The sequence below is a fragment of the Gopherus flavomarginatus genome, chromosome 17 (genome assembly GCF_025201925.1).
Source record: "Gopherus flavomarginatus isolate rGopFla2 chromosome 17, rGopFla2.mat.asm, whole genome shotgun sequence".
NCBI classification, from domain to species: domain Eukaryota; kingdom Metazoa; phylum Chordata; order Testudines; family Testudinidae; genus Gopherus; species Gopherus flavomarginatus.
Window position 1 is genome coordinate 16,720,980 of NC_066633.1, and position 27,172 is coordinate 16,748,151.

The 27,172-nt window shown below is 43.7% G+C and overlaps 1 protein-coding gene across 1 annotated transcript in view; it reads right to left on the reverse strand.

The window, feature by feature from the left end:
* The window catches only part of PAPPA (pappalysin 1), a 217,316-nt gene that overhangs the window by 153,080 nt on the left and 37,064 nt on the right, over window positions 1-27,172 (reverse strand). The window contains exon 3 of the mRNA XM_050926896.1: window positions 2,771-2,916. Within this exon, the coding sequence (XP_050782853.1) occupies window positions 2,771-2,916 (146 nt within the window). The remainder of the gene's footprint in view (window positions 1-2,770; window positions 2,917-27,172) is intronic.

A 27,172-nucleotide genomic window follows, 5' to 3' on the forward strand; every position in this document is an offset into this window, starting at 1 on the left:
GGGCACTTCGGCGGCGGGTCCCAGAACGGAAGGGACGCCCGCTGATGAATTACCACCGAAGACCCAGCTGCACTTTGGCAGTGGGTCCCGCTTCGGTGGTAATTCGCCAGCGGCAGGTCCCGCTTCGGTGGTAAGGACCCCCCCGCTGGCGAAGACCGGGAGCAGAAGAAGCTCCGGGGGCCAGGGCACAGCAAAAGTTTTCTGGGCCCCCTGGAGCGAGTGAAGGACCCCGCTCCAGGGGCCCCAAAAAACTCTCGTGGGGGCCCCTGCGGGACCCATGGCCCGGGGCAAATTGCCCCTCTTGCCCCTCTCTGGACAGCCCAGGTGTTTGGGCTCTGAGGGGCGAGTGAATTTCACCCAGAGAGAATCTCTGTTACATAATTTGTGACAGCCCCCTAAGGAAGCCGACATTCTGGATTTACCATCACTGGTCATCTTGGCAATGCGCCAGCGTCAGAAATACAATCACAATAAAGGTTGGCTGAAGAGCACTGGAGCTGGACTGCAGAGAATCAGCTGGGCAGAGATGTTTTATTTTTGCCTTTGTTTAAGATGTCTATTTTTCATAGCTGTCAAGAGTCTAAATCAATTGTAGTTTTACAGAAAAGATAGTTACCTCACCCAGACAAGCTATGTTCCAGCACTTAGATCTGGACTACAGAGCAGGTTTCATATTTTTTTTATTAAACACATATTGGATTTATGGAAGAGAGAAAGAGAGAGTGAGAAAGGGAAGATTAAAATAAAAATCTCACAAACCAAGCATGGGACAGGAAGGGCTGTTAAGACAGGAAATTATTATTATTACTATTACTGTGAGTCAACCTCAAACTGTCAGTTAAAGGCTTTCTAGCTCTCCAGTGAGATCTCCCTCTAGTCAATGAATTCGGTCAATAAGCCGTAGAAGCTGAATTTAAGCTGTTTTGTTAAGACACACTGTTTACAATCAGCCTTAGAGAAGTGAAAGGACAACTAATCAAAACCACAAATGAGCTCCACCATCTCTCTGGGTCCAGCAGGAGGTGCTACAAGGACTTTTTACCAAGCAGAGGCCTCTCTCCACAGTTATAGTGGTAGCAGCTATTCCAGTCCCATCTTACCCCATCAAGAGTAATTCTAGGAGTAGTGGCCCAGGCTCTTAGGGACAATCCAGGCTATTTCAGTCTTAGGCTGTTAGAGTCATGGCAGAGAATGTTGTGGGAGTGTTGGTGGAGGGGAACTCATAGTTACACTAGACCCAGCTCGTCCTGGAAGAAGTTACAGAAGGAGCACTGGCTCTTAGGAAGTCTCTGAGCTGTGTCAGTCCAAGCTTCATCCAAGAGGACATGCTGTAGGGAATGACACAGGAACGCTGACTATGGGGCATTCACATCTACTCCCATCCCACTCCGTCTCAGCAGGAATCTCTGTAAGAAATGGTGTAGGAGTGATGGCTCTTGAGGGAACTCTATCCTGGGACTTAATTAGCTGCCTTCTGTAGTATGAGCGACCCTGATGAGTTCTTCATGAAATGCTGGATGCTTGTGGTGGAGCGGCCAGCTTCAACCAAATTGCTTGACTAGGGAGGGTGGTACCCTTCTGTTTTCTGTGGATCGTCCTTTTGAATGTAGAGGAGACTCCCTGACCACTGCACAGCCATCAGTGAGGCTGCCGTACTGTAGTTCAGTTCACATGCAGAATGATACAAACGAAGGAACACACACTCTGTGCTCTGCCTATATCTCTCACAGAGACTTTACATTTGCCATTTATTTGTTGTGCTTCTTAATCTGAAGATGATCTGGCTCGGATAATATCAGAATTGATCCAAATGGCCGCCCCCAAACCTCAATCTAATCTGAACTGGACTTTATTCTCAATCCAGAAAAGTCTGGATGACAGTACTTACTTCCTCCACTGTTGTTCATTTTGCCTTAATCTGCATTTGCTGCTTCCAGGTGACACTGGATGCAGGAAGCACTGGAAAATGTGATCCTCTTTGTTCTCATGAGATCTCCAGTCCAGTTTTGCTGCCACTAGGAGGTTTGTGTAGTGCAGCTAAGCATACCCAGACTTCTGGGTGCTTAAGTAACCTGTCTCCCTGTCTCTTTGGAGGCTCATCCATCATTTCAGAAGGATACAACCCCTCTGGCACCGTAAGCATCCAAGTACTGACTCATCTGCTAGGTTGTGTGGCTTCCTCTGGATACCTGGGGCTATAGCAGCTATATTCAGCAACCTTAGCTAAGAAATGCACAGGCCAAGCTGCAGGGTAGCAAATTCTCTCCAGTTCCACTCAATTGAACACTAGAAACATGGGGATTTTGCAGGTTGCTTTTTTTGCAAACTGATATAGAACAACAACAAACCTGCATTGCATTTTAAGAGGAAAACTAACTGCACACATTCTAGGTAATGGGCTAAGGTTAATACCATAATGGGCAAAGGTTAATAATTCAGTGCTGTCCAGCATTCTCCCCTTGCCCTCCCCACAACCTCCTTTGCAAAGTGCTCCCATGGGGCTGATGCCCTGTAAAGTAGCTTCACTTAAAGGTGAAATATTTTCAGCCTGACATCATCTAGAAATACCATAATATGCTTTGGCTTTATAATCTAATATTTTCCTGGTTGTGAGCCAGTAGCTGGGAATTATGGAATTTTTTTTCCCTTGACTATATAAGACTATTAGTGGAAAGATAAGAAATCAGAACTGGGCTTAATGCATAATTGTCTTCTCTTCTTGCTCCCCCTGAGAAAACTTTGCAAAGGGGCAGCATCTTTTAAGACTGACCTAGATGCATCAAGGCTTCCTTGTCCCACGGCCAGGTCGCTACTCCAGCCAGCTCTTCCTCAGAGGAATTAGCGAAGAAGATATTGAGGTGTGTGGATCCATCGAGTTTGAGTATGTTCTTCAGTTCGTTGACATCCAAGTATGCTCTGAAACAGATAAATGAACTATTACTAACAGCATTACCAGCACTGGGGGAGTACTGGAACGCTGAAAGCCAGGTAGAGATCCTTATGAACCAATGAACGGCAAGCAGTTGAGAACATTTTAACATCCTAATCCTAAATATGGCATAATAATTTGTATTTATATAGAGCCTTTCATCTGGGGATTTCATCTCACTAAGAATTGATCAATGAAGGCTCACAACACTCAAGGTAAATACCCAGAATTGTCTATCTTCCTGACACTGCCACAGAATCCTTTTTATTATTACTATTATGGCTGGTCAATCCAGTTATGTAAACAGTTGCCTTGTATACATGCTCTAAATTTGTTACTGTTGCCTATACTCCTGCTTCCATAACACAGCAGCAAGGAGTCTCATATCCTCACTCTAGCAGCAGATGGTAACAGACTATTACTGCTACCAGCTCCTGGTGTTATTCCTTTAGCCCAAGTGGTAGAGATTCATGCTGAGGTCCAGAAAGTCTAAGCCTGACTGAGGGTCCTGGTTACAGTATGTTGCTATATCCAAAAGGAAACGAGTGCCAAGGAGAAGGAAGTAAACACAACAAGGTTAGATTTGATTTATTAAAACACTGCAAAGAAGCAAAGCAAAGCAATGTTCGACAAATGGAAGATGATAAGATCGGCAGGGAAACACAATTCAGCAGCAAGTTCCTGAGAGGTTATTATAGACAGAATTTAGAAAATAGGAAAAGGGGGAAGAAAAAATGACCTAGCTTATGATGCTGTCAGAGGAGACAGCTATGTGATCCCTGTTTCTTGCCTGTCTATATTACATGGCAGAATGGAAAATCCACACTTAGCCTGAGTGTGGGGGTTCTAAGACTGAATTAGTATTCGTGTGTGTTTGGGTGGAGATGGGAGCTGAGCTGTTACAGGCGCATTCTCCTCTTCCTCTGTCCCCACATAAGCTCTGAGTGGTCAAGCCTATGTGGGTTTAGCAGATAGCAAGGTGAGAACTGTTCTACGTGGCATCATTCCCACTGAACCAGCATCTACTCCCACAGGTTATTGGTCCCTTCCATCTACCTGCTTGGAGAAGGAGTAGGCCTAGTAACCATTGGCAACAGGGCTTCTGAGGGAGATGTGCTCTATGAGAGAATAAGGACTAGGTCATTGAGTAAATTCCCCAAGCCTGTTTCAGATCCCCCAAGAACTGTGGGATTTCCTCACAAATCCTGGGACATCTGCAGGGTTGTAGGAGCACATGACTTTGAGGAGGCAAACCCAGCCCCCAAACTCAAAGCCTTTTCTGAGAATCTTTAGCTCTCCTTTGGAGTATTCCAGGAAAGGTGTGAAATGGCCTTGTCTGGGCACAGGCACAGATGTTGCCAAAGAATATGCCATGCTACCCATTAAGTTCCTGTCGTACCATAACACTCTAATCCAATGGAGTGCAGTGTAAGGAGGTGAAGGGAGGGTGAGGAAATCAGGCAGTGTTTTAACAGAACTGAAACAAACAAAAAATCAAGGGAAAAGTTGATGTCAAAAGTGGTGGTGTTGGCACAAAGACACAAATCTGCTTTCCTCTCTTGATGCCTCATTAGCAAAGCAGCCAGTACCTCATGGGAAAATACTGAGGGTATCAGATATTGTACATTCAGACTCAACAAATGCACAGCACCAAAATAAATCTATAAGAAATGAGCTAGTTTCACTGCACTCAAAGGATGTAGGGAGTCAAAAATACAAGCGATAATCAGGATATAAAACTTCCAGGTTTACATGTACTACTTCCTATTCTACTTCTTAATGCACCCTCACCTATCCCCTTCCCAGCTCTCCTGAGAAACAAGCCAACACGAAGGAGTTTAGCCAGTCTGCCCTGCTGACAACTCATTGGAAATAGGTATCAGAGTGGTAGCTGTGTTAGTCTGTATCAGCAAAAAGAACGAGTACCACCTGTGGCATCTTAGAGACTAACAAATGTATTTGGGCATAAGCTTTCGTGGGCTAAAATCCACTTCTAGGGAGACCAGATGCCCTGATTTTATAGGGATAGTCCTGACTTTTGGGTCTTTTTTTTATATAGGGTCCTACTACCCCCCCATCCCCTGTCCTGATTTTTCACACTTGCTGTCTGGTCACCCTGCCCACTTCATCAGATGCCTCAGATGAAGTGGGTTTTAGCCCAAGAAAGCTTATGCCCAAATAAATTTGTTAGTCTCTAAGGTGCCACAGGTATTCTTTGTTCTTTTTTTCAACAGAAACAGCTTGGTGAGCTGGTGCCTGGAGCTGCCCCTGCAACCAAGACAATGGTGTCACATTGGTGTAAAACTCATCTGAGATCAGAATCATCTCATTGATGGGGGCTGCAAGGATACAGTCCTGGCACAACTCTTTTCATGCAGAAAGTTTTACAAAGTTTAAAAGTTTTTCGAGGTTTGACTCAGTTTGGAGAAGTAATTCAAATTTGCAGATTCACAGATAAGGCCAAAAGGGACCACTGTGATCATCTAGTCTGACCTGTTGCATAACACAGGCCATACGACTTCCCTGAATCAATTTCCTCTTTGAACAAGAGCAGATCTTTCAGAAAAAAAAATCCATTTGATTAAAAAAATCCACCAAAAAAACCCTTGATAAGTTGTTCCAATGGTTAAATACCCTCACTATTAAAAATTTGCCCCTTATTTCTAATCTGAATTTGTCTAGCTTCAACTTCCAATCATTGGATCTTTTTATACCTTTGATTGCTAGACTGAAGAGCCCATTATCCAATTTTTTCATCTCCATGAAGGTACTTATAACATGTGATGAAGTCACCCCTCAACCTTCTCTTTGATAAACTAAATAGATTGAGGATCTTGAGTCTGTCACTAGAAGGTATGTTTTCCAACCCTTTAATCACTCAACATGCTTCTTGAATTATGGATACCTGACTTGGACACAGTTTTCCAGCAGTGATCGCATCAATGCCAAATACAGAGGTAATATAACCTCTCTACTCTTACTTGATATTACTCTGTTTATATAGCCAAGGATTGTATTAGCCCTTTTGGCCACAGCATCACACTGGGAGCTCATGTTCAGCTGATTATCCATCATAGCAAATGATGTGATTTCCTTAAAGACCTGCCAAGAGTAATACTACTCCCTTTCCCTCATTTTTGGTTCTCTAGCCCCACTCCACATGACCTCCTGTTATTAACCACTGTGCCAGGAAATATGAAATGTGGAGGAGTATCACTGTTCCCATTTGTCAGATGGGATAAATGAGGCACAGAGAGCCCCAAGGTGTGTCACCAAGTTAAAGTTTAGAACTCAAGTTGGTAACTCCTTGTTCTATGCTCAATCTACTGGACCACAATCACCCTTGGTTTTAAGACCAACACGGTCAGGGAACACTTTGAGAATAAAGCATAATTTATTAGGAAGTAAGGCTAGCTAGAAAACAAGACTTCCATTTCATGAATAAATTTGAGGTTTTCACATTTGGTTTTGTTCTCATGCAGAACAAAACCAAGGCCTTTCAAAATAAAATAAAATAAAATTGTGAAAAGCAAATAGTTCAGTGGGTAGGACATTTATCTGGGCTGTCAGAGAACTATGTTCTAGTTCTTGCTCCATATCAGGCAGAGAACCCCTTTCTAGTTCTGCTACACTTCTGTAGGGAATGTTTCTCAGGTCCAAGATGGAATAAGTAGTCAAAACCAGACAGCCCCCAGACCTAGAACAGCTAATAGTCTGGTGGTTAAGCCACTCCTCTGGAATGTGAGGGACCCAGGTTAACTTCTCTGATCTTTCTCTCACACCAGAAATTTCATACTGAACCTGAGAAACCTTGTCAAGCCAAGCTGTGTCAAAACCGACACCTTGCTGCAAAAACCGTTTGGTTTTTGATGAATTGGCATTTTCTGGTGAAAAAGAAATGTTTTGCTGAAAAGTTCCTGACCCACTCTAGCAGGGAACCGAATACTTCAGCAGGATGACTGCTCCCTGTAGTCCTCCTTTCCTTAGGAGCGTGCGTGCGGCTCTCACGAACTCGATGCACTCACATTCAGTGAGCAGAGTTCCTTGCATACTTGACAAGGCTTCCATTCCCAGAAGGGCAAAATAGAAAAAAAACCTAGGGGAGCTGGCTCAGCACCAAGATCTTTCTGTCCTTCCCTGGAGGACACCCCAATGGAAAACAGACTTACATTTCCGTTATAGTTTACTTGCCAGTCACTGAAGTCACCATCTCCAAAATAGCTCAAGGTCGGGTGTCCCCAAGCCCCCGCTGACTCACTGAGGAAGACACGCTCTTTGGGGACATCAGTAAGAGGGGCTTTGTTCCCATTCCACGGAGTTTTTATCTTCAAATCAATGGCCTGTGATGTGGCTGAAGTTCTGAAGGACAAGTCAACACTGTGACCCTTTGCACATTTCTCATCTCTCCACTGTTCTCAGTTCATCTCTCATAAACACACAGCCCGCTCCCTCCGCCCCTTGAGCCCGTTTCAGCAAATATTTGCACAATGGTCTGATTCTATAGGTTAATCTAGTGCGAGAGGGTTCTTCATTTCTTTGAAATGTCTTTGCTGTGCACTGTTCAGCCCGTGTGGGAGAGTGTGCAATTGTGCAGGTGCACGCATGCAGGTCTAAGTAGGAGTATGGGTCACATCGTGCGAGGGAAAGTATATGTAGAGGAGCACGTGTGAGATGGTATGTCAGTGAATGAGAGAGAGCCAGAGAGCAGCATTGTGGGAGTGTGAGAAAGTGTAAATAGGCGAGGGTGTGTGTATCACTGTGTGAGACACTGGAGAGAGAACATTTATGTGTTTGAGAGAGAGAGAGAGGCTACTGCTGCTCATGCTAGAAGCAGACAGAACGTAGGGCCTACACGAAGCCCTCACAACTGTACATTAGAGCAGCAGTTCTCAAACGTCATTGCATCTTGACCCCCTTCTAATAACAAAAATTACTACACGATCCCAGGAGGGGGGATCAAAGACCGAGCCTGCCCGAGCACCGCCGGCCCCAAGCTGAAGTGCAAAGGCTTCTGCCCTGGGTGGGTGGCATGTAACCTTAGCCCTGGGTGGTGTGGCTTGGGCTTGGGCTTCAGATAGGGTGACCTGATGTCCCAATTTCATAGAGACAGTCCTGATTTTTGGGTCTTTTTCTTATATAGGCTCCTATAACCCCCCATCCCTGTCCCGATTTTTCATATTAGCTGTCTGGTCATCTTAGCTTCAGACTTGCTGGGACCCAAGGCCAACACTAGCTTTGGCAACCCATTAAATTGGGGTCGTGACCGGGTCCCAACCCACAGTTTGTGAACCCCTGCAGTAGAGCATTCCAGCAGTTGTATCCTCATTCTCCTGCAGTTCCAAAGAAGCTAAGCTGTCACCTCCTAATTCCTAGCTACCTTTTTGCCTAATATGTTCACAAGCCATTCCCCAGCTATACTCTGCTCCCATTCCCTCTAGCACAACCTCTCTCTGTCTTGCACTCACAATACACTCTTTCAGCTTCAGGGATGGTTTGTAAATGGAATATTACCATAGCTAACCCAGAGCTGAGTGCATCAGCCTCTGACTAGCCAGGGCCGTTGGTACCTCACTATGGGTCCTGTTCACAACTGGTATAATTCCACTGGCTTACCCTTCTTTGGAATTGGACCCATAATGTGGTACAGATTGACCCAGGGGTTTGGAGAGCATCTGCCATTTGATACAAGGAGTTGGTCAAAGTCAGTGAATGAGGTGATTAGGATATGTAGGTGTGAGGACAGGATGCGAAGAGTGTTTTTGCAAGGGGGCTGAATGTCAGCCAATCAGTACAAGGGCTGTCTAGCCTAGTGGTCAGAGCAGGTGTCAGGCCAAGTGGTCAGAGGGGGTGCCAGGAATCAAGGATTAGGGCCAGAGCTGGAGTCAGTAGTCAGAAGACAGTTAGGGGTCACATCAGAGGGCAGAAACTTGAGCAAGCAGTGTATCAGGCAAGGAGGAGTTAAAGGCAGGGGCAGAGAGAGGCAAGGCTGGGTGCAAGGACCAGACGGAGTGGTGGGCATGAGCATTGAGTAGGCCCTGGACATAATAGGTGGGTGTAACTGGGGTGTGTTTGGAGATTGTGTGTGTGTGACTCCCCTGGCACGTATACATTGTGATCTTTTGCATATATACATGAACACACTAAGATCATGTTCAGGCCAGTCCCTTGGGTATATGTATGTAAACATGCACATACACACAAAAGGATAAGTGTAAGTTTGGGAGTGTGTATACATGCAAGATGATCAGAGCATATTTATGGGGCTCCATGCAAAGTTTTGAAGTGTGGGGGAAAGAACAAGAGAAAATATGGTTTGGAAATCTATTCCTTCCTTCCTCCCCATGTTTCTAATAATCTCCCATCCATGTCCCTCATCGCCACATTAGTATACACACATAGCCACAGATTAACCACCTCTGCAGTTCTTATCCAGCCACTGACGGCAGACCCTACAGTTACTATGTCAGAACAGTTTTCAGTGATTGTGTTGGACTGATTTGACTCTCCTCTGGCTGCTGCTGCTTCTTTGCTATCAGTCCAGAATATCTGATTCCGTGCAATCTATGAGCCTCACTTACTCTTCTCAAGGTTATGTGGGTCCCATGATAGAGGACGTAACGCCCGTCACATGGACCCATGCCAAAGAGAACGAAGGAACCCAGCCTCTGCACCAGTGCCAAACTCACATTTCAAAGACATGAGTGCAGTTTTGGAAAAGGATCAAAGCCCTTCCAACTGTCATTAGAAATACTCCTTTATGCATCTCTCCGTGAGTGCCAGCAATATATTTCATCAATCCATTGGCTCGAGATGGTGCCTCCAATATAAACCTGAATGGGGGAACTGTCAGGGCAAGTCTGTGCGGAAAACAAAACAAAACAAAAACACAACAAGGCATATGTAACCCCTGTAATGGAAAAAAACCTGTGACGCCTTGAGTGTGCCCAGCTCAAAAAACCACAATGAGCTCATTAGTAAAAGGTCTGCCCTGCTAGAATCTGTTTTAGACATAGAACGGCTACAGGCTGCTTTTGACCACTGGGGACACTGAATCATACTGGATTCCATGCACATTCCCACCCAAATGTTCACCCAGGCATATTTGTCTAATGCAGTTTTATCCTATAGAGTGGAGAGCACTCCAGAGTTGCATTGTACAACAGCTTCATCTGTCTCCAACAGACTCCATAGCCCAACGGACAGCACATTTCCTATACAATAGCTCCATCCCCCATCCAGCAGGCTTGTTAGCTCATCCAGCAGTACATCTCTTATGCAACAGCTCCATCCCCTATCCAGCACGCATACCATCTCCCATATATGGAGATCAATCCATTTCCCTCTCCCATATGTCAGGCCCATCTCCTATCTATTTGAGCCCTGGGTCCTAGAGAGCAGGCCCATTTCCTGTCAGTGAGGCCAGTCTTCTGGACAACAGACCCATTACCTACCCATTGATCCCTATCCCTGATACAGTAGGCCCTGTCTCCTGTACAGCAGGTACCACGCTGCTGAACTCCACTTTGTCAGATATCGGTGCCAAATCATATTAGGAAAATGTATTGTATTTAGATACAGTCAAGTTTACCAATAGCTTTTATACTTGATTTTGGCTCAGTCATCGGGGCTAGACCCAGACAAGGCTAACCTGCATGGAGAGCCTAAAACAACATGTTTTCACGCAAGCAGAGATCTGAAATAGAGCACAGTGTCTTAACCTGAGGATTCCATGGTTTGAGCCTATTCACATGAGCTGGGTTGCAGTTCAGTCCAGCCTAACAACAGTTATTAAATGTGGTTGTTTCTGTGATGTGAGAAGAGCCTTCTAGCCCTCACTGTCAGGAAATGTTTCCCGACACTCAACCTTAAGTTTTTCTTCACTTGACTTTGTTTTGCTTTTAATGTTCAAAGACAAGTGTCACTTTGCAGCAGGAAAACAAAGAGACTGAATAACAAAATATCCACAGGACATCACACAAAACAGAGCAGGGCCTTCATACTCCTCTGTCTTCCAACTGCCTGCTCTCATTGCCAGGTTTAAAAGGAACGCTGCTTACTCTCATCCCTCCATCTCCAGAAGGAGGCATTCATTAGTCTATCTTTCCATGCAGTAGGGAGGGCAGTCAATCCCCAAACGCCAAAAGAGCAGCTCTTCTCTCCTTGTACATAAATTCAGACTTCCACAGAGCAGAAGGCATTGTCTCCTCTTTTGGGTGCTGCCAGGACTACAATTTCAGGTTTGAATTAGTTGCATAAGATGGCCTTGATTTGCTGCTAGTCCACCTTGTTTTAAACTTTGTGTGAATTTGATGATCCTCAAAGGAATTGGTAGTACTGGCTTGAACCAGCTATAGATTCAGGCAGGCTCAGAGCAAGCTTCCCCCAGTACCACTATCAGTGCAACTTAGTTCTGACCTGCAAATGTTACAAGCCAGATTCCCAATGAGGGGACGTTGATGCACCTCATTTACCTAAGCATTATAGGATATAACACCCTCTAATGTTCTAGTCTTGGGGCCTATCTTGGATAGTGACTGCCAGTAATGTCAAAGCATGCTGTGGTCTAATATGTGAACCAGTGTCTGCTTGGTACTAAAGAACAGCCACCAAAGTGGTTTTCACATATTACCCAAAGCTTAATTTGAATTCCCCTCTTCAGGGGTAAATGACCATTGGGATAACCACCTACAGACATTACAATGCCAGACATGATCAACAATGATCACTCCAGGCCAACTCTTGGTCCCATTGCATGGCAAGATTCCCCAATGTCAATGAAAACAGCATCTGGCCCTTATACAGGGCCATTTGGCAGACAGACATACAGCATAGGGACCTGGAATTATATTTTAACTTCACTTTCCCTGTGGTTTCTCAATCTTAAGTGGCCAGGAATGGAGCTGTCTTTCTCACAGAACCTACATACCCAATTGTCGCAGAGAGACACCTTTCACTTGACTACACTTCAAATGTGTGTGTAAGCAAGTGTGACAGTTTGGTTTTATTTTTGTCCTCCGCTATGTTCCCAAGCGCTTTCATTCCTCCTCCACTATTCATGCTTTAAACTCTACATGAGTCTCTGACGTACCGATGGCTCTCTTCACTATTCCTGTTCAGCAAGGAGCATTTTCATTCATTAGGTCCTTGCTGGGTGTACTGAAATTCCCTAGCTTTTGTCTTTAGAACATATTGCTTTTGGAGATGCAGTAGAAGGATGCTACAGTAAAACACGGCCTTTCTGATCTTCTGTCACCACTAACAGTTATACAATCTAATCTATTCCATTTATTGAAACCCCTGATCCATTCCCTTCCAAAATACAGGCATTTTCTGGGCTTTTACTTTCTTTTATTTCAAAGTGTGATGTTATGTGTATGTTAAAAATCTGCATAAATTGGTTACATCCAATGAAGATGTATAGTCTCCCAGGGTTTCCAGTACAATTTTGTCTGACCTTACAATAAAGACTTGTTCCTGGTAGTAAACTCAGTTTTCCTAGTCATTTAAGACAGAATCAATAAATCCTCTGGAGCAGGAAACATGTCTTATCTATGTTTAGAGCAGTATAAATCTGTGACACCGGCCATGTGTTTAATAATAAATCATGAGGATGATGATAATTAATAGAGACTAGGGCTTTCAGAGCTACTTTGGATGGTTTGGATGAGGCAGAAGCATGAAGTATGGTGTAACCAAAATGTTGCAAGAACAGCAAAGTATTTGATTCCAATTTGAATCCGGCCCATTGCCTACATGCAAGTAGAACTCCAAACCTGAAATTGTAGTCCTGGCAGCAACCAAAAGAGGAGACGACTGGCTTCAATCTAAAAACGTACGTTCCAAGTATTGTCCCACTTACAACTTTGAATCTGTTTAGGAATTTTGGTTTGTTTACTGCAGCAAAATGTCCTCAAGACTTCCTAGATCTGCTCTTCTGTCTGAAGAACAGAGAGAAATGTTTGGAGAGGATAAAATAAATTAAAGGACTCCAAGGAGATGATGTAAAGTGATGTAAACAACTGGATAAAAACCTGAATGTTTATGAGAGGTGTCCGGGTTTTTTTTTCTGCTGATACAATGGTGTTCTACATAATAAACTTTCTACAAACTGAGTTTATGCTAAGCTCATCTTGGCTTTTCTTATGGTTCTGGTGATTCAAGCTTGTCATATTTTAGATTTAGACCATCATCAAAAGCCTCAATAGTAATTGCAGCAGTGTTATAAAATTTGGGTCGAGATATGAATTACTTATTATTTGGCCCCAACGGGTTGCCAAACACATGGTAAAAGACAATCCCTGGCCCAAGGAGCTTACAATCTAAACAAATACGCAGCTGAACTATCTAACATTTTGAATACATTTGGATTCTGAATTTTGCTTTGGTTTACTACAGGGACCAAAGCCAGAGTCAAACTGGGGAATTTCTGCAAACTTTGGACGGATTTAGTGTAAACTCATCCTTACAGAAAAATACTAGAGCATTTGATAGAAAATTATAGCTTTTCTACAGGACTTTTGAACCATTCTACAGAACGGAATAAATTAAGCATATTCCTGCTATAAGAAGTTATTCTTTATTAAATTCCAATAGTCTGGAGTAATTTCTATAGAATCCTACTGGCTTCATCCCTATACTACTCTACTGGACTTTCCCCTAAGGGATCTCTAATACAAAATACAGCTGTATTTTACACAAATGCCCATAAGCAACTTCTGAATGTTCCAAATGGTCAATATCTATTTAATGGTCTGAATGACAACCATTAATCTGAATAATCCTGGAGTTTGGTTTGTTCAAAAGAGGGGAATTCAAAGGGAATTGATCCAAGTTTTGAGGGCTACACTCACTTTTCTTTTTCTTCTGGTTAGTTTTGGTCTGTACTCTGGGCCGATTTCTGTTCTCATTTACATTGGTGTAAATTCAGAGTAATCCCACTGGCTGTAATGTAGTTATGCCAGTGTAAATCTAGTGTAAGTGGGAACAGAATCAGATTTCACTTTTGAATTCCAATTTGAAGTCTCAAAGCAAATGTCCCCTGAAATTACGAATTTTTGCCTAATTTCTGGCCAACTAAACTCACTTTTGTAAAGAGAGAGGAGGGCTTACTCAAATCTCAGCACAGATTTCTCTCAAATGTTTCATAAATCCTCACCAAATCCTTTTGTAAACTTGGGCTGAGATTCAGAAATACAGTGAGAACAGATATTTTTTACACTTCAGCTGCTGGTCCTGGCTGGATGGGGAACAGTAGAGGCTCAGGAAGAAATGGTGCAAAAGGTTATCCAATATGTTTCAGATGTCAACCTTTTAGTCTGAGCTTTAGGCAAAGATTCACAGTGACTCTTAATATATCCAAAATAATTCACCCACCCCAACAGTTACACTGTCCACTTTCACAGGGGACTACATCTATGGGTTTGCATAGTATTGTGCTGCTGAGGAACACAAATGTGTTATCTTGGTAGCTTCCTCCTCTGTATAGTTTACTATTAGCAGTGGCGCAAAGCTTTGAGCTCATTCTTGCAGTGAGAGTAGAGGCTGCTGAGCAGCTTGAAAAACTGGAGCTATAGTCAACCTGTGGAACATTTTGCTAGAGGATGTTGTGAAGGCGGGAATGGTGTTCCATTTGCCAGAAGCTGGGAATCGTTGACAGGGGATGGATCACTTGATGATCACCTGTTCTCTACAGTCCCTCTGAAGCACCTGGAATTGGCCACTGTCAGAAGGCAGGATACTGGGCTAGATGGACCTTTAGTCAGACCCAATATGGCCATTCTTATCTTCATAGTCAATAATTAAGCTGACCAACCGCAAATTAAGCCAACTAACTATAAAGAACTATGAGAATTTTTCCTGGATGGCCAGCTTTTGGGAGGAAAAGGAGGATGTGGGGTGAACGCAAGATGGTGTAGTTCTGGCAAACTGAATCGTGCTCTTTCTACACAACAACGTTTTCAGACTGAAAGTAGAATTCATTTACAGTGAATTGCAAGGAGGACACATTTTCAAAGAGCAAGTACATTGTGGGGAATAAATTGCACCATACTTGATCATCAGAAACACTGTCTGTTTTATCTGTTTCAGTTGTCTTTTATTTTTATTCCTATTTTTTTTTCTTTTCAAGATTGAGGCCAAGTGACCCATGAGAAATATACAGTAATTTGCCTGTTATCCATCCGTCATCTCCATCTGATATTCACTCTGCCCTCGTTACCCTGATGTTTTTCCAGACTCTACATGCTGAACCATTGTAACATGGAGATAAGTCAAATAATAAAGAAAGAATTGGTGTAAGGATATTTTCCACAAACTAGTTCTGTTAAAACAGACTTCCCTTGCTGCTTCTCCAAAGCCCTTTTGGCTGGAATAAGACTCATTCTTATATCCAAGAATTTAAAACAATATACCAATGAATGTATGTTTTAAGCAAATTAGCTAAAGCTCCAGTTATACTATTTAGCAATTCTGTAGCATTTTGCATCTGAGTCTGAAAATGCTTCACAAACATTGAGTGAAATTCACTTGGCACAAGGCCTCTGCATTTGATTTAAATTATATTTGGAGGGCTTAAGTGGGATGTAAGTGGTGCAGAGGCCTTGAGCTGGATGACCTCTGCAATAGAGTGAATTTCACCATAACTGCTTAAGCCTCAAGCCCCCCTCCACCCTCTCCGAAGAAAGTAATTAGAAACATTATCCCCATAATACATCTGGGGAAACTGAGGTGCAGAGATAAAATGACTTGGTCAAAGTCACTCAATAAGTCAGTGTGAGAGTTAGGAATAGAAACTAGATCACTTGAGTCAAAGAACTGTGAACTAACTACAAAACCATACTACATCCTTTCTTCTATTAAACGCCTTTTGTTATTCATGCTTACATTTTCTTATGCATGCAATATTTGAGGAGCAGGTGGCATCATTCTTATCTCAGCATCTGAGAGTATTACCTGGGTGAACCACTGAAGCTCTCCTAACCTACAGAGAGAAAGTGAGTGGTCACGGAATAAGTCAGCCTTCCTTTGAATCCAGTAGCTCAATCATTTCAGAAGGAGCTGCAAACAAACTTCTGTCATGACCAGACTCTCTTATGAAATCAGAACTCTGCTTCCAATGAATGAGCGGCTACTGTTCTAATAATACTTGATGGTTATATGTCACCTTTTATATCACAGAGCATCCAAGAACAGCCAGGCTGACAATAACTGTAGAGCACATTGCACAACAGGTAGGCGTGGGAGAAGCTTTTATGGCCTAGGATACCAGAACAGACCCTTACTCTTAAGGGAAGCACTGATGGACGCCTAGTGTCCCTATAGTCCTTTCCATGATCCAGGCCAGGACATAGGGAGCCCCCCTGTGGTGACACTAGCCAGCAAAGGCTGTGTTAATCAGACTCAGAGCCAGAGAGCACCAAAGGTTGTGTTTGTTTCCAGAAGTCTCTACAAAATCCACTATTATAGAGAGATCTGGTACTGATCCCTATATTTAGGTTGCCTAAGTACTTTCCATTATAAATATTAATTACAGCCAAGTCCTATCTCTGGTTCTTAGTTGAAACTACAAGCCATATCGTACACTTGACATCCTTCAGGTGCACTGGGGTGTGTGGATCCACTGGGCTGACTCCGAGCACCCTAAAAGGAACTGTGATCAAAAGACTCAGCTTTCCTCCCCTCCTGGTGGTCCTGCGTATCACAGACTGACAAAGAAGCTATCACACCGGCTCCTGGTTTCCGTGCCCAAACAGCTCCGCAGGCCCGGGAAGGCGGACGCAGTGACTCTGGCCTGCTTTGTTGCCATTCTTCAACACCCTGTCAGGCAGATATCAGGGCAGGGCCTGGGCCTCCAAGCTACACGGTGGCTGGTCCCTGCACCATAGCATTGGGTGTATGTCAACTCAGTTTGCGGTCGCCAGCCTCCCCACTCAGGTTGACAGACTCGGGCTAGAGGGGCTCCCACTAGCAGTCTAAAAATAGCTGCATAGACAGTGCTCTGAAGTTGCAGCTTCGACTGGACCTCAGACTCTGAAGCCCACCCGCCTCTCCAGACGTCCAGGACTGAGCTCCAAGCCCAACTCTGGGAGGCTCGCCGCCATGGACTTACCCAGAGAGGGAGAAAGAGGCTTCTTGCACCTTGTCATCCATCCCTTGTGGACTCTCACCCACCCTCTGTGCATCTGGCCATCTGGCCTAGCAGACAGGACCTAACGTTTTAAGATCTTCCATGACAGACCCATTTAGTCAATGGCCTGGTTTAGTTGACCCTACTGGGGTTTGCAGCTGGGGGGGTCCAAGGAGCCTTGGTGTTCCATATCTGACGCTTAACCTTTTAACCCTCCCTCTGGTCTCTATCCTAATTAGTGTTCAGCAGTAAAAACTGAAAAGAAAAGAGAACAAGCTCAAGGTCTCTGCTCCTCTCATCTCATTTTTTGACATTAATTATTGCTGAATATTTACAGAGACCTCCTGCACATAAACTCTATGCAACAAAATGAAACACACATTTGCTGCTGGAAAAAGAAAGGTTTGGAACCAGGCCCACAACAGCAATAAAACCCCACATATACGTTCACAAAGGAGCTAGGTTTGTTACGGATACTTCAATACTTGATGGGCCAAAATAACCAACTCAGCTCTGTCTCTTGCAAAATAATACCCTTGCTTTGTAGATGCTGTTTCTCTTCTACTTTTGTTGTAACACCACAATGAACTCTCATATCTTGTTTCTTTACGTTCTGGAAGAATTCTGCATTATTTTGATACCTATTTAATAGGCAGATCATCAGTGGATAATTATTATTATCATTAGGATAATCTCACCTTTCCTCAGTTCTGAGGAAGAGCTGAAAACCTGATTCAAATGATATTAAGGATGAATTCTCCTCTCAGTCCATATTTGGAACCAACTAGTAGAAGAGGTTGGAAGGAGACCAAGATGATAATATGAACATAATTTGAAGACTGAAGCCTCAATTCAAGAGGACCAAGAAGGGTTGCCAACCCCAAATGTTCAAATATCACAAGATTTTTATTTGCTTTCTGAGCCTGTGACAAAATTCTTCCTCTACCTTGGTGGGTCCTGCGCTTATTGGTGGATTTGCCTGCCTCACAGATTCACCTTGTGGGTTGGGAAACAGCCCAGAGACCTTCCCCTCTGGTAGAAGCCACAGTCCAGGTCAATTCCTCCTGTGTTTGATCAGGAGTTGGGAGGTTTGTCGGGAACCTGGGCCAGTCCTCTACTCCAGGTTCCAGCCCAGGGCCCTGTCGACTGCAGTTGTCTAGAGTGCGTCCTGGAACAGCTGCACGACAGTTACAACTCCCTAGGCTACTTCCCCATGGCCTCCTCCCAACACCTTCTTTGTCCTCACCACCAGTCTGTCCTCCTAATGTCTGATAATGCTTGTACTTCTCAGTCCTCCAGCAGTATGCCTACTCACTCTCAGCTTCTTGCATGCCTCTTGCTCCCAGTTCCTCACACACACTTCCTCTCCTCTGGTTCCCCCTGGATTGATTGGAGTGAGCCCTTTTATAGCATCAGAGGGGCCTTAATTAGAGTCAGGTGCTTAACAGCCTCACCTGACTCTTAGCAAGTTAATTGGAGTCACAGGTTCTCATTAGCCTGGAGCAGCCCCTGCTCTAGTCACCCAAGGAACAGAAAACTTCTTATCCAGTGGCCAGTATATCTCCCTTCTACAACTCTGCTGTTCCCAACTGGCCTGGGTCTATCACAAGCCTTTAAGAAGTAACATTATTAATCTTTTCTCCTCAACTATGAGGTGTAGGAATTTACTTTAAAAAAATGAAACCTGAATTTCTCAGATAATCACAGGACTCCAGGAGCTGGGGTTTTAAGAAAACATTAAAGATCATTAAAGAGACTCAGAGTTGGCAACACTGAAAGAGTAGAGCTGGTTGGAAATTTTTTAAGAGAATGACTTTCCATCAGCAAAACTGACTTGGGAACATTTCAGTTCCCAGGCAGCTTGCCAGGTGAGCTACCATGGACCTGCCAGAAGGGCTGCCACAGAGCTGAAAGCCCCAGTGCTTCTGCAGCAAGTCCCTAAAATAGAGGGGGATGGCAGGGTGACACATAGAATGAAGGGATGCAAGAAGGCTGGCGTTGCCAACTTTCTGAAAACTGGACCCTCTGCTCTGCCTCTTTCTCAAGACCCCACCCCAGCTGTGTCTCTTCCCCAGGTCCCATCCCCTACTCCATCTCTTCCCTTGAGGCCCCACCCCCGGTTCCTCCTCCTCCTGTTGCTCTCACCCTCCTTTTTCCTCGCTGGATCCTCTCCTGCTCCCTCTCCCCCAAACTGGGCTCCCTCTGCTCCAGAGCTGGGATGGGAGATGCAGCCTGACTCAGAGCCTGCTGCCTGCCTGCAGGTAAGAGGTGGCCCCGGCTGAGCAGGGGCTAGTGCGGGTTGATGACCTGGTGCCCCCTCTGCCCCCCACAGTAACCAGATTTCTGGTGTCTGGTCAGTATATCTGACTGAACACTGCCAGGTCCCCTTTTTGACTTGACTTTCTGGTTGAAAACCAGACACCTGGCAACCCTGAAGAGCAGCCGGTGTGTGCAATGAGCTTGGCCCACAGAAGCAATGAAACGTGCAGCCTCCTAAAAGTGCAAAACGTATTTCTAAACACAGGTACAAATAAGGCCAAACAATGCAGCCAACAGCATGAATTCACTTCAGCAGGTATTCCTGGACCCTTTCCCTCATCTCCTTCAACCATTGGCACAAATCACATTCACATTTGCTTGTGTATTTGCATGTTTCATTGTATTGTAAACACTCACTTGGACAGCCCTTGATGGAAACAGAAACAACAAGAGCATTTAACCAAACAAGCAGCATCAACAGGGAATTAAGAACAGTGAATACTCAAAGACTTATATGAAGAGTTTGCAAGCACAATCTGTAGGCGGGAATAGGTTCATATAAAGAACCAGTTGGACGATTTCACATAATGAACTTGTTTTTGGCTCATTCATTAACAGACAAAGGTCTAAAATGGTCAAATAAATTGTCTGCTGCAATTTGCTGGCCCTCTCTGAGTTCCTAGGCACTACCAGAATACGCAGAATAAATAAATTCACCCAATTCTAGTCTCCACCTTCAGTGACCCTAAGTCCCACTGAGTGAAAGAATTTCTTTTCCATTGTTGGGAGAGGGAACATATGGAAGGAAAGGTGTTGGTGGGTGTAATCTTTGCATGATTGGGAAACACAGCTAAAATAGTTCATTCTCTAAAGTCAAAATCCTCCCTCCTGCGATAAGTCAAGCCTGCGATAAGCAGCAGAACGAAAGACTTCTCTGCATTACCGAGCGGAAGTGTGTCATCTTAGACACTGCCAGTTTTTACACCCGAAACATGCATTGGACCTAATGGATCTTCCAAAAAGATGTATGGCAAGGCAAAAAATAGTTTCCATGTGTGTTGGCAGATTAGTTGAACCAAAAGATATGTCGTATGGAAAAGATACTCTACTCCTTAAATAAATGACGGACAGCAGCCAGATCAGACGCTGAGACACTAGACAGGTGGGAGGACATATGTAAACCCTGTCTTATGGATCTGCTAATGTAAAGATCAGAAAGCAAGCATTAGCAGTCCAGATCAAGCTAATTGTGTATATTCTCTAGGGGATGCATTTCTCAAAACCCCACAAAATTGGACTGGCAGCTTATGAAAGATGGAATAATGCGCCTACATGTCATGGATAACTGTAGGAAACTATGCACACACTTCATGTCAGCCCTCAGACATGACAGTTGAAAATTACTCCTTTCTGCACCAAGGAACTTATATGCAAATGACCTGCCTTAATCTTTTACAAATGCAGACTTCTACTAAAGAGTGAGTACAACAATCAGATAGTTTCTGCATTGGTGAAAAGCATTATGAGAGAGGAGAACCACATCACTCTAATTTTCATCTATAGGGTAACAGTTCCATGCCACACTTTTGGGAAATATGGGAATGTGTATGAATGGAAAGGCGTATGGTAGACCGACTCATGGCTATCCCCCGCAGTCTAGCTGTTATCCTTGCCATGACATGTGCCAGTTGTATTATAGTACAACTTGGTTGCCATAACCCAACCATGTATCGAGTGTGTCATGGTGATTCCCTTTACAGGCCAAGCTTTAAAATGCCACTAAATGATAACCTCCTGTCTTCCACAGAACCTAAGCTTTTGGTGACCATAAATCTGACTTTTGATGGTCCAAGCAAAAAGTTTTATAAGGTCATTCCTTGGCCTATCATAGAATCAAAGAAGATTAGGATTGGAAGAGACCTCAGGAGGTCATCTAGTTCCAACTCTCTGCTCAAAGCAGGACCAACACCAACTAAATAATCCCAGCCAAGGCTTTGTCAAGCCAGACCTTAAAAACCTCTAAGGCTGGAGATTCCACTACCTCCACAGGTAACCCATTCCAGTGCTTCACCACCCTCCGAGTGAAATAGTGAATTATACTACATTAGATCCCCAATTTTATAAAACCGGAACTTACAACACTCACTTTAATCTGAAATGCCTTCATGTCCCTCTCAGAGACAGAATGGATTCTCTCAATTTTACAATCCCAGCTTAATAAAATATTGAGAACTTTGTAAAACTGGGATCCCACTGTATAACATTTTGGGGGAGAAAATTATCTGAGACATTCCATTTGGAGGTGGGTTTTTTTTATTAACTGTTGCAACAGGGTATACTAGCTTAAAAATTAACCTGCTTCAGATAATATGAATCTCAGGGAGGTAGGCTGATACTCTGTGCACATTCAAGTCAAAGGGATCTAAAGGGTTAAGTCTATGTTTGCTAGAAAACATGGGACTTGGAAGCAAAAATCCACATGTAAATCTAGCCCCAGCAACAGATCTATCAGATGAAACCTGAACATATGAAAGGGGTACTGGAAACCTGGAACTCTCAGCCTCTAGACAGATCCAACTGCCATACAGGGGACAATTCAAAACATCCAGAGAGCCTCAGGCAAACCGGGAGATATATCCACTGCATCTGCCTGACAGGAGTATTTTGCGTTATGTTTGGTGCAGTCTGCTGCTTTGTACTGGCTGCCCTCCTGGCTACTGTCTTCCCCACCCCAGAAGTCACTTCTATATCAGCATTGCTATATGAATCTAGGGCCTGATCCAAAGCCTACTGAAGACAATGGGAGTCTTTTTATTGATGTCAGTGGGCTTTGGATCAGGACCTCGGTGAAAGCTCATGCTTTGGAATCCCTGTCTGGATGGAACATACACCATTTATGTGCAGCGTTCTGTATTTTTTCAGTGAAAACAGTGAAATGAACATTTAGGAACGTGACATAAAGAGGAAGTCTGCTCTAGACAAAGGGGCTAAACCTGCATGGTGCTGAGTGCCTACTAACAGCTGATGAGCATCTTCAACTCTCACCAAAGTCAGGCCTGCACCTCACAGAATGAGGCCCTACTGGTAAACAAGTTCTATGTGCAGATGAAATAAAAACTCTTCACCCAAAATATTGAGCCAAAGCCTAACTTCAGCTTCCTTGACTTTACAAAAAGGCCATGTAACTTTCTCCTTTACTTTTTCTCAGGTTTTCCTACACCTCTCCACTTCAGGTTCCTGGTGGGATTGAAAGCAGAAACATGGTATAGTGCAAGGAAAGATGTTCTAGCAGTGTTCCAAGCCTCAAGGGAAACAGGAAGCCCTGGAGTTTTCTGGAGTGTTCCTTTAAGTTTCCCAGACCAGTTTGGAGACCGAGACAGTTCGGATAAGTTTCCCAACTTTGTGGTGCTTTGCTGAAACAAACTAAGCTCTGGCTCTGCTGAGGGCCACCCTCATGTGTTATACAATGTATTACATTTCTTTCTTTATTCTGAATTGTTGACAAATAATCTGTCTCCGTCTCATTTCTATTTTACAGAAAAAATCCAATATAAGGGAAGCTTTTCAAAGGGACAATGGAGAGTGAGACACTAATTTCCCTTTGAAAGTCAGAGGGAGTTGGGCACATTTCTTGTGTGTCTTTGGAAAGCAAAATGTATGAGGAGTTGGAATAACAGGCCTATTTCCTGATGGACATTGCATCTTTATCAGTAGCCAACCACTGTCTAAAATACGTATTAAATTGGCACCTTTGTCTCCTTCTGCTCCTTGCTTAATAACCAATCCTTCCTGTTACACCTGTAAACGTGACTGTGTGGCCAAAAAGCTCACACAATCTTATTAGGAAAATCATAGCTAGAAAAAAAATTCTAGTCCTCTAGTTCATACCATATTAACGCACAATTTTCCACAAATGTCTTCCAGTCTAAATTTAAATGTCTCAAGGGGTGGAGATTCCAATGCTTCCCTTGGGCAACTATTCCACAGTCCAATAAGTCCCCCCAAAGTTGACATTTTCTACCCATGTTTTTGTTAACTTTTTTCTCACTACAATTTTGTTCCAAAGGAGACAATTGAGAAATAAATCCACAAGGTCAGACCAGGTCATTAACAAAGGAGAAGAAATGCTATTGCAGTGCAGGGAACAGATTCAACTCTTTTCTCAGCGTTGTTCACTCAACTTTATCTTTTGGTATAATTTCAACACTGATTTTTTCCTGGCGTGAATCCCATAGGTTCCCTGCTTCACTCCCCACATCACCTCCCTGAATCTCCCCACGCTTTTCAGTGCTGGGTAGTTCTATGTTTTGGTAAATTTCTTCTATTAATAGTCGCCCTCTGTGGCTATAAAAAATCCCTCAGTAGTCAAACGCCAACCCTTGCTCACTAACAGCTGTGGATGTCTGAATGCACACAAGACCCGACATCACCCAGAGGAGCCCCTTCTTGGCTCCACGTCAGAGCAAACTGATTAAATAAAGTCGTTGCCAACTTGAGAAAACGGAAAAGGAGGCCCCCCATAACAGAGGAGGGAGGGAAAGAGACTGACTCCTGCACTAGACTGAGGAAATAGGAGGCTATTTCCATTTGCTCACCGGCTTTTTCACTCAGCAACCCCCTTCTTCCCCCCCCAACTCCAATAAACTCTTGAGTCCCAGAAATAGAGACAGAACAAAGAGCTGTTCAGAGATAGAGTTGAAGGTGGTAGGTAGTGTTGCAGCTGCAGGTTTTAAAGTCTAATCTAAGTTTTCATTTGGTTGGTTTAACTGAATTAAACATTTCTGCTACTCCAGTCCTATTACTGGACCTGGGATAACCCCATGGAGAGTTAAACCTGTCAGCTGTGGTCAGCGTTAATAGCCAATGGTGAAAACACAAATGATGATGCTGATTAGGCAGAACAAGACTCGGGGAATTAAAAAACAAAAACCATCTATCTGCATCCTGTAAAGATGATGAAAGAACTTTTATCCATCAGAAAGGAAAGAGTTTGGCTTCTCAGAAGGTAAAGGGAATTTCCCATATTCTCAGCATTTCTAAGGTATTTCCCTAAATGTAGGTTCTGCTAGAAGTGACGAGATGCCTTAGCTATGTGTTTGACTAACAAAGATCCTATGCTATGTTCACTGTCCTTTACCCAGACTCTCACTCTGATGTTTGCATGAACCCCAAATCTCAAAGGAAAACATCAGGAATTGCTGAGATTCGATTAGTTCCATGTCAGATCCATGTGAAATCACAAATGTCTCAAGATGTGGAGGTGAAACAATAGGTCTAACATGTTCATTTGAAACTAGCCCCAGATTCTCATACCTTATAACAAACCTGACCCAAATTTTGGGTCAGTTACAAAACCAGTAGCCAGGCAACTCAGGAAAATTTTCAGATTTCTCTATGAATACTTCACTCTGGTGAATTCTAGCTACATAGCTGATGGGAGTGGATTTTTAAAAATGTATTCAGTACCGGGGGAAAGTGCTGAAGTTACAGCTCCAGGAGACTGAAGTCCTCTGTTTATTCACACAACAGGGACACACACAGGAAGCATTGGTGCAAGGTTCCTCTATCAGTGTAACTCAATCCTGACCTGCAGGACTCATCTCTAGGGTCAGAAGGGAGCTCACTCTCCAGAGCCTTTCTAGTTCAAGTCTGTTTGCTGACACGTAACCAAGTGGGGCAATTTGTGCCAGTCGCGAAGGTGGTTTTCACACCTGACTGTTGGCAACTAGACTGAGATATTCCAACTCATTTCGCTCAGCTGTCAGTCAGTAATGATCACCAATCAGCTTCAGGATTTAAATCAGTCATTTAAAGGTTCCGTGTCCCATTACATACCTCCTGAGCCAACAAAGTCCCCTGTAAAATAACTGCTCTGAACTTTCTTTCCCTCAGGTGTCTACTGGGACTGGAGGGGCTACCGGAGCCCATTAGCCCAATGAGAAAAGAATTTTGCTTAGTCCAGTTTCTCCAAATAGTTTCACTGAGATCAGATTGGGCCCAAAGAAACTGATCCAATCTCAGTGGAGTCCTCCTAGCTGTCATTAATTAGAAGGAAAAGGAAATTAAAAATGAAAAACTACAATAGGGAAAAATTAAGCACTCGCTTCCAACTTGCACATACCAGGAAATTCAGAGTTGAAGGTTAAACTCCACCCTCAGAGCACCTCTGCTGTTCCCTCTCTTGCAGACTTCTCAGCAAACTAACTGAACACATGTGTTAGAATACACAGGCACCATGCATTAAATATGGAGTTTCAGCTTTCACTCTGAATTTCCTGACTTTTAAGACATTTATTAGATGGTTATGTCCCTAAAATGGTACGTGTTACAGTGAGTTTCTCCAACACAGCTGCCATTAACCCTTTTGGAAGCTCTGAATTGTCTGTTTATCCGTCCATTATTAATGAACCCGGAAGTACTTTCATGCAAACGTTTCTTAATTTAAGGTGTTTTGTATTGAAATAGGATCCAAATGAAATCATTGCAATTGAGTTTCACTAAGAATTTGGGGTTCATACAAACCAAAAACCCAGAAGGTGTAAACTTGCTTAGATCAAAACCGAAGGAAAATATTCTTATAAACCCGTCAAACAAGAATTCTGATTTTTGCGCAGACCTATATGAGCCTTATGAATCTAAGAGGTGCATACTCTCATGCATCCCTTGGTACACTGAGCAAACTGAAATGCTAATGACAAGGTTCATCTCTATTTCAGGTATGACCATCCCACAGCAGTGGGACTGGATCCTAAACATCACATTTCTCATTAGATCCGGCTCTACAATGACTGTTACAAGCATCATAAATTATTTTTATAATACATGTGTAATAAGCATGTGTTAGAAATACTGCAACAGCCCTGCGCTGCACAGGGATAAGGCCATCTCATAACAGCCCTTAAAGACTTGTTACAAGGCTTTATGTCACCGGCCTTCATGATAGCGTTAAAGGAACCATTACTGTCAAATGCATCAAAAAGCACTTCCAGATTTTTTATAGGCATTTCAGTGGGTGCTATCATGACATATGGCCTATTGGAGAGACATCACATGCACTTTAAAGATGATCTCAACTAATAAATATGTGCTTCCTCCACAGAATGTAATACCTGTGGAAGGACCAGGTATGTCTCAATATCTGATGCCATGTATTTCTGTTTGTGCATGTTAGATTGCAGCAGATGCCCAGCCACTGTTTCTGAGCAGGAAAACAGGCTCCTACCTTTTCCAGCAGTGGATTTTGTCCTCTGATCTGTTTTATATTTTTATTACTAGAGTAAAAAGCTCTTAAAGGGCATTTTCCCAAAATCAGTGTTTCTGTTGTACACACGGGGGGCCAGATTCTTTAGCTGGGGATGGAGAGCATGCAGCACAGGTTGTACCTGAAGGGGTAGGGCCAACGGGTGAATGATAGTTGTGGTAATGAGGTGGCTGCTTCCAGAGAGGCCCCTTGTGGCACGGGGTAGCCCTGCAGCATCCCTGTCTCTGTTTCCGTCTCCTCAGAAATGTCACAGAGGTTCTTCTCGTATCCAGTAACACCCTGGCTTGGGCTGGTTTAGTATCATAAACAGTTCCAAAACAAAGTCCTCAGAGCCCCAGGGAAAAGTTCTCATTTTACAGTTTATATAGTCATCTTTCACCACTCTTCATCAAGCCCCTCCCGGACCTTCCTGCCCAGAGCCTTCCCTGCCTTGGCAAGTCACTCCGAATCTTACTTCAGTTGGAATCTTTTCTCCCATGGCGTCTTGGGGTCTCCTGCAGGAGCCTTCTTGCTCTCTGTAGCCCTCTTGTCCCCACTCCTGGGGCTTTCTGCCTGGAATCTCTCCTAAGGCCTCTTCCTGAAATTAACCACTGAGACC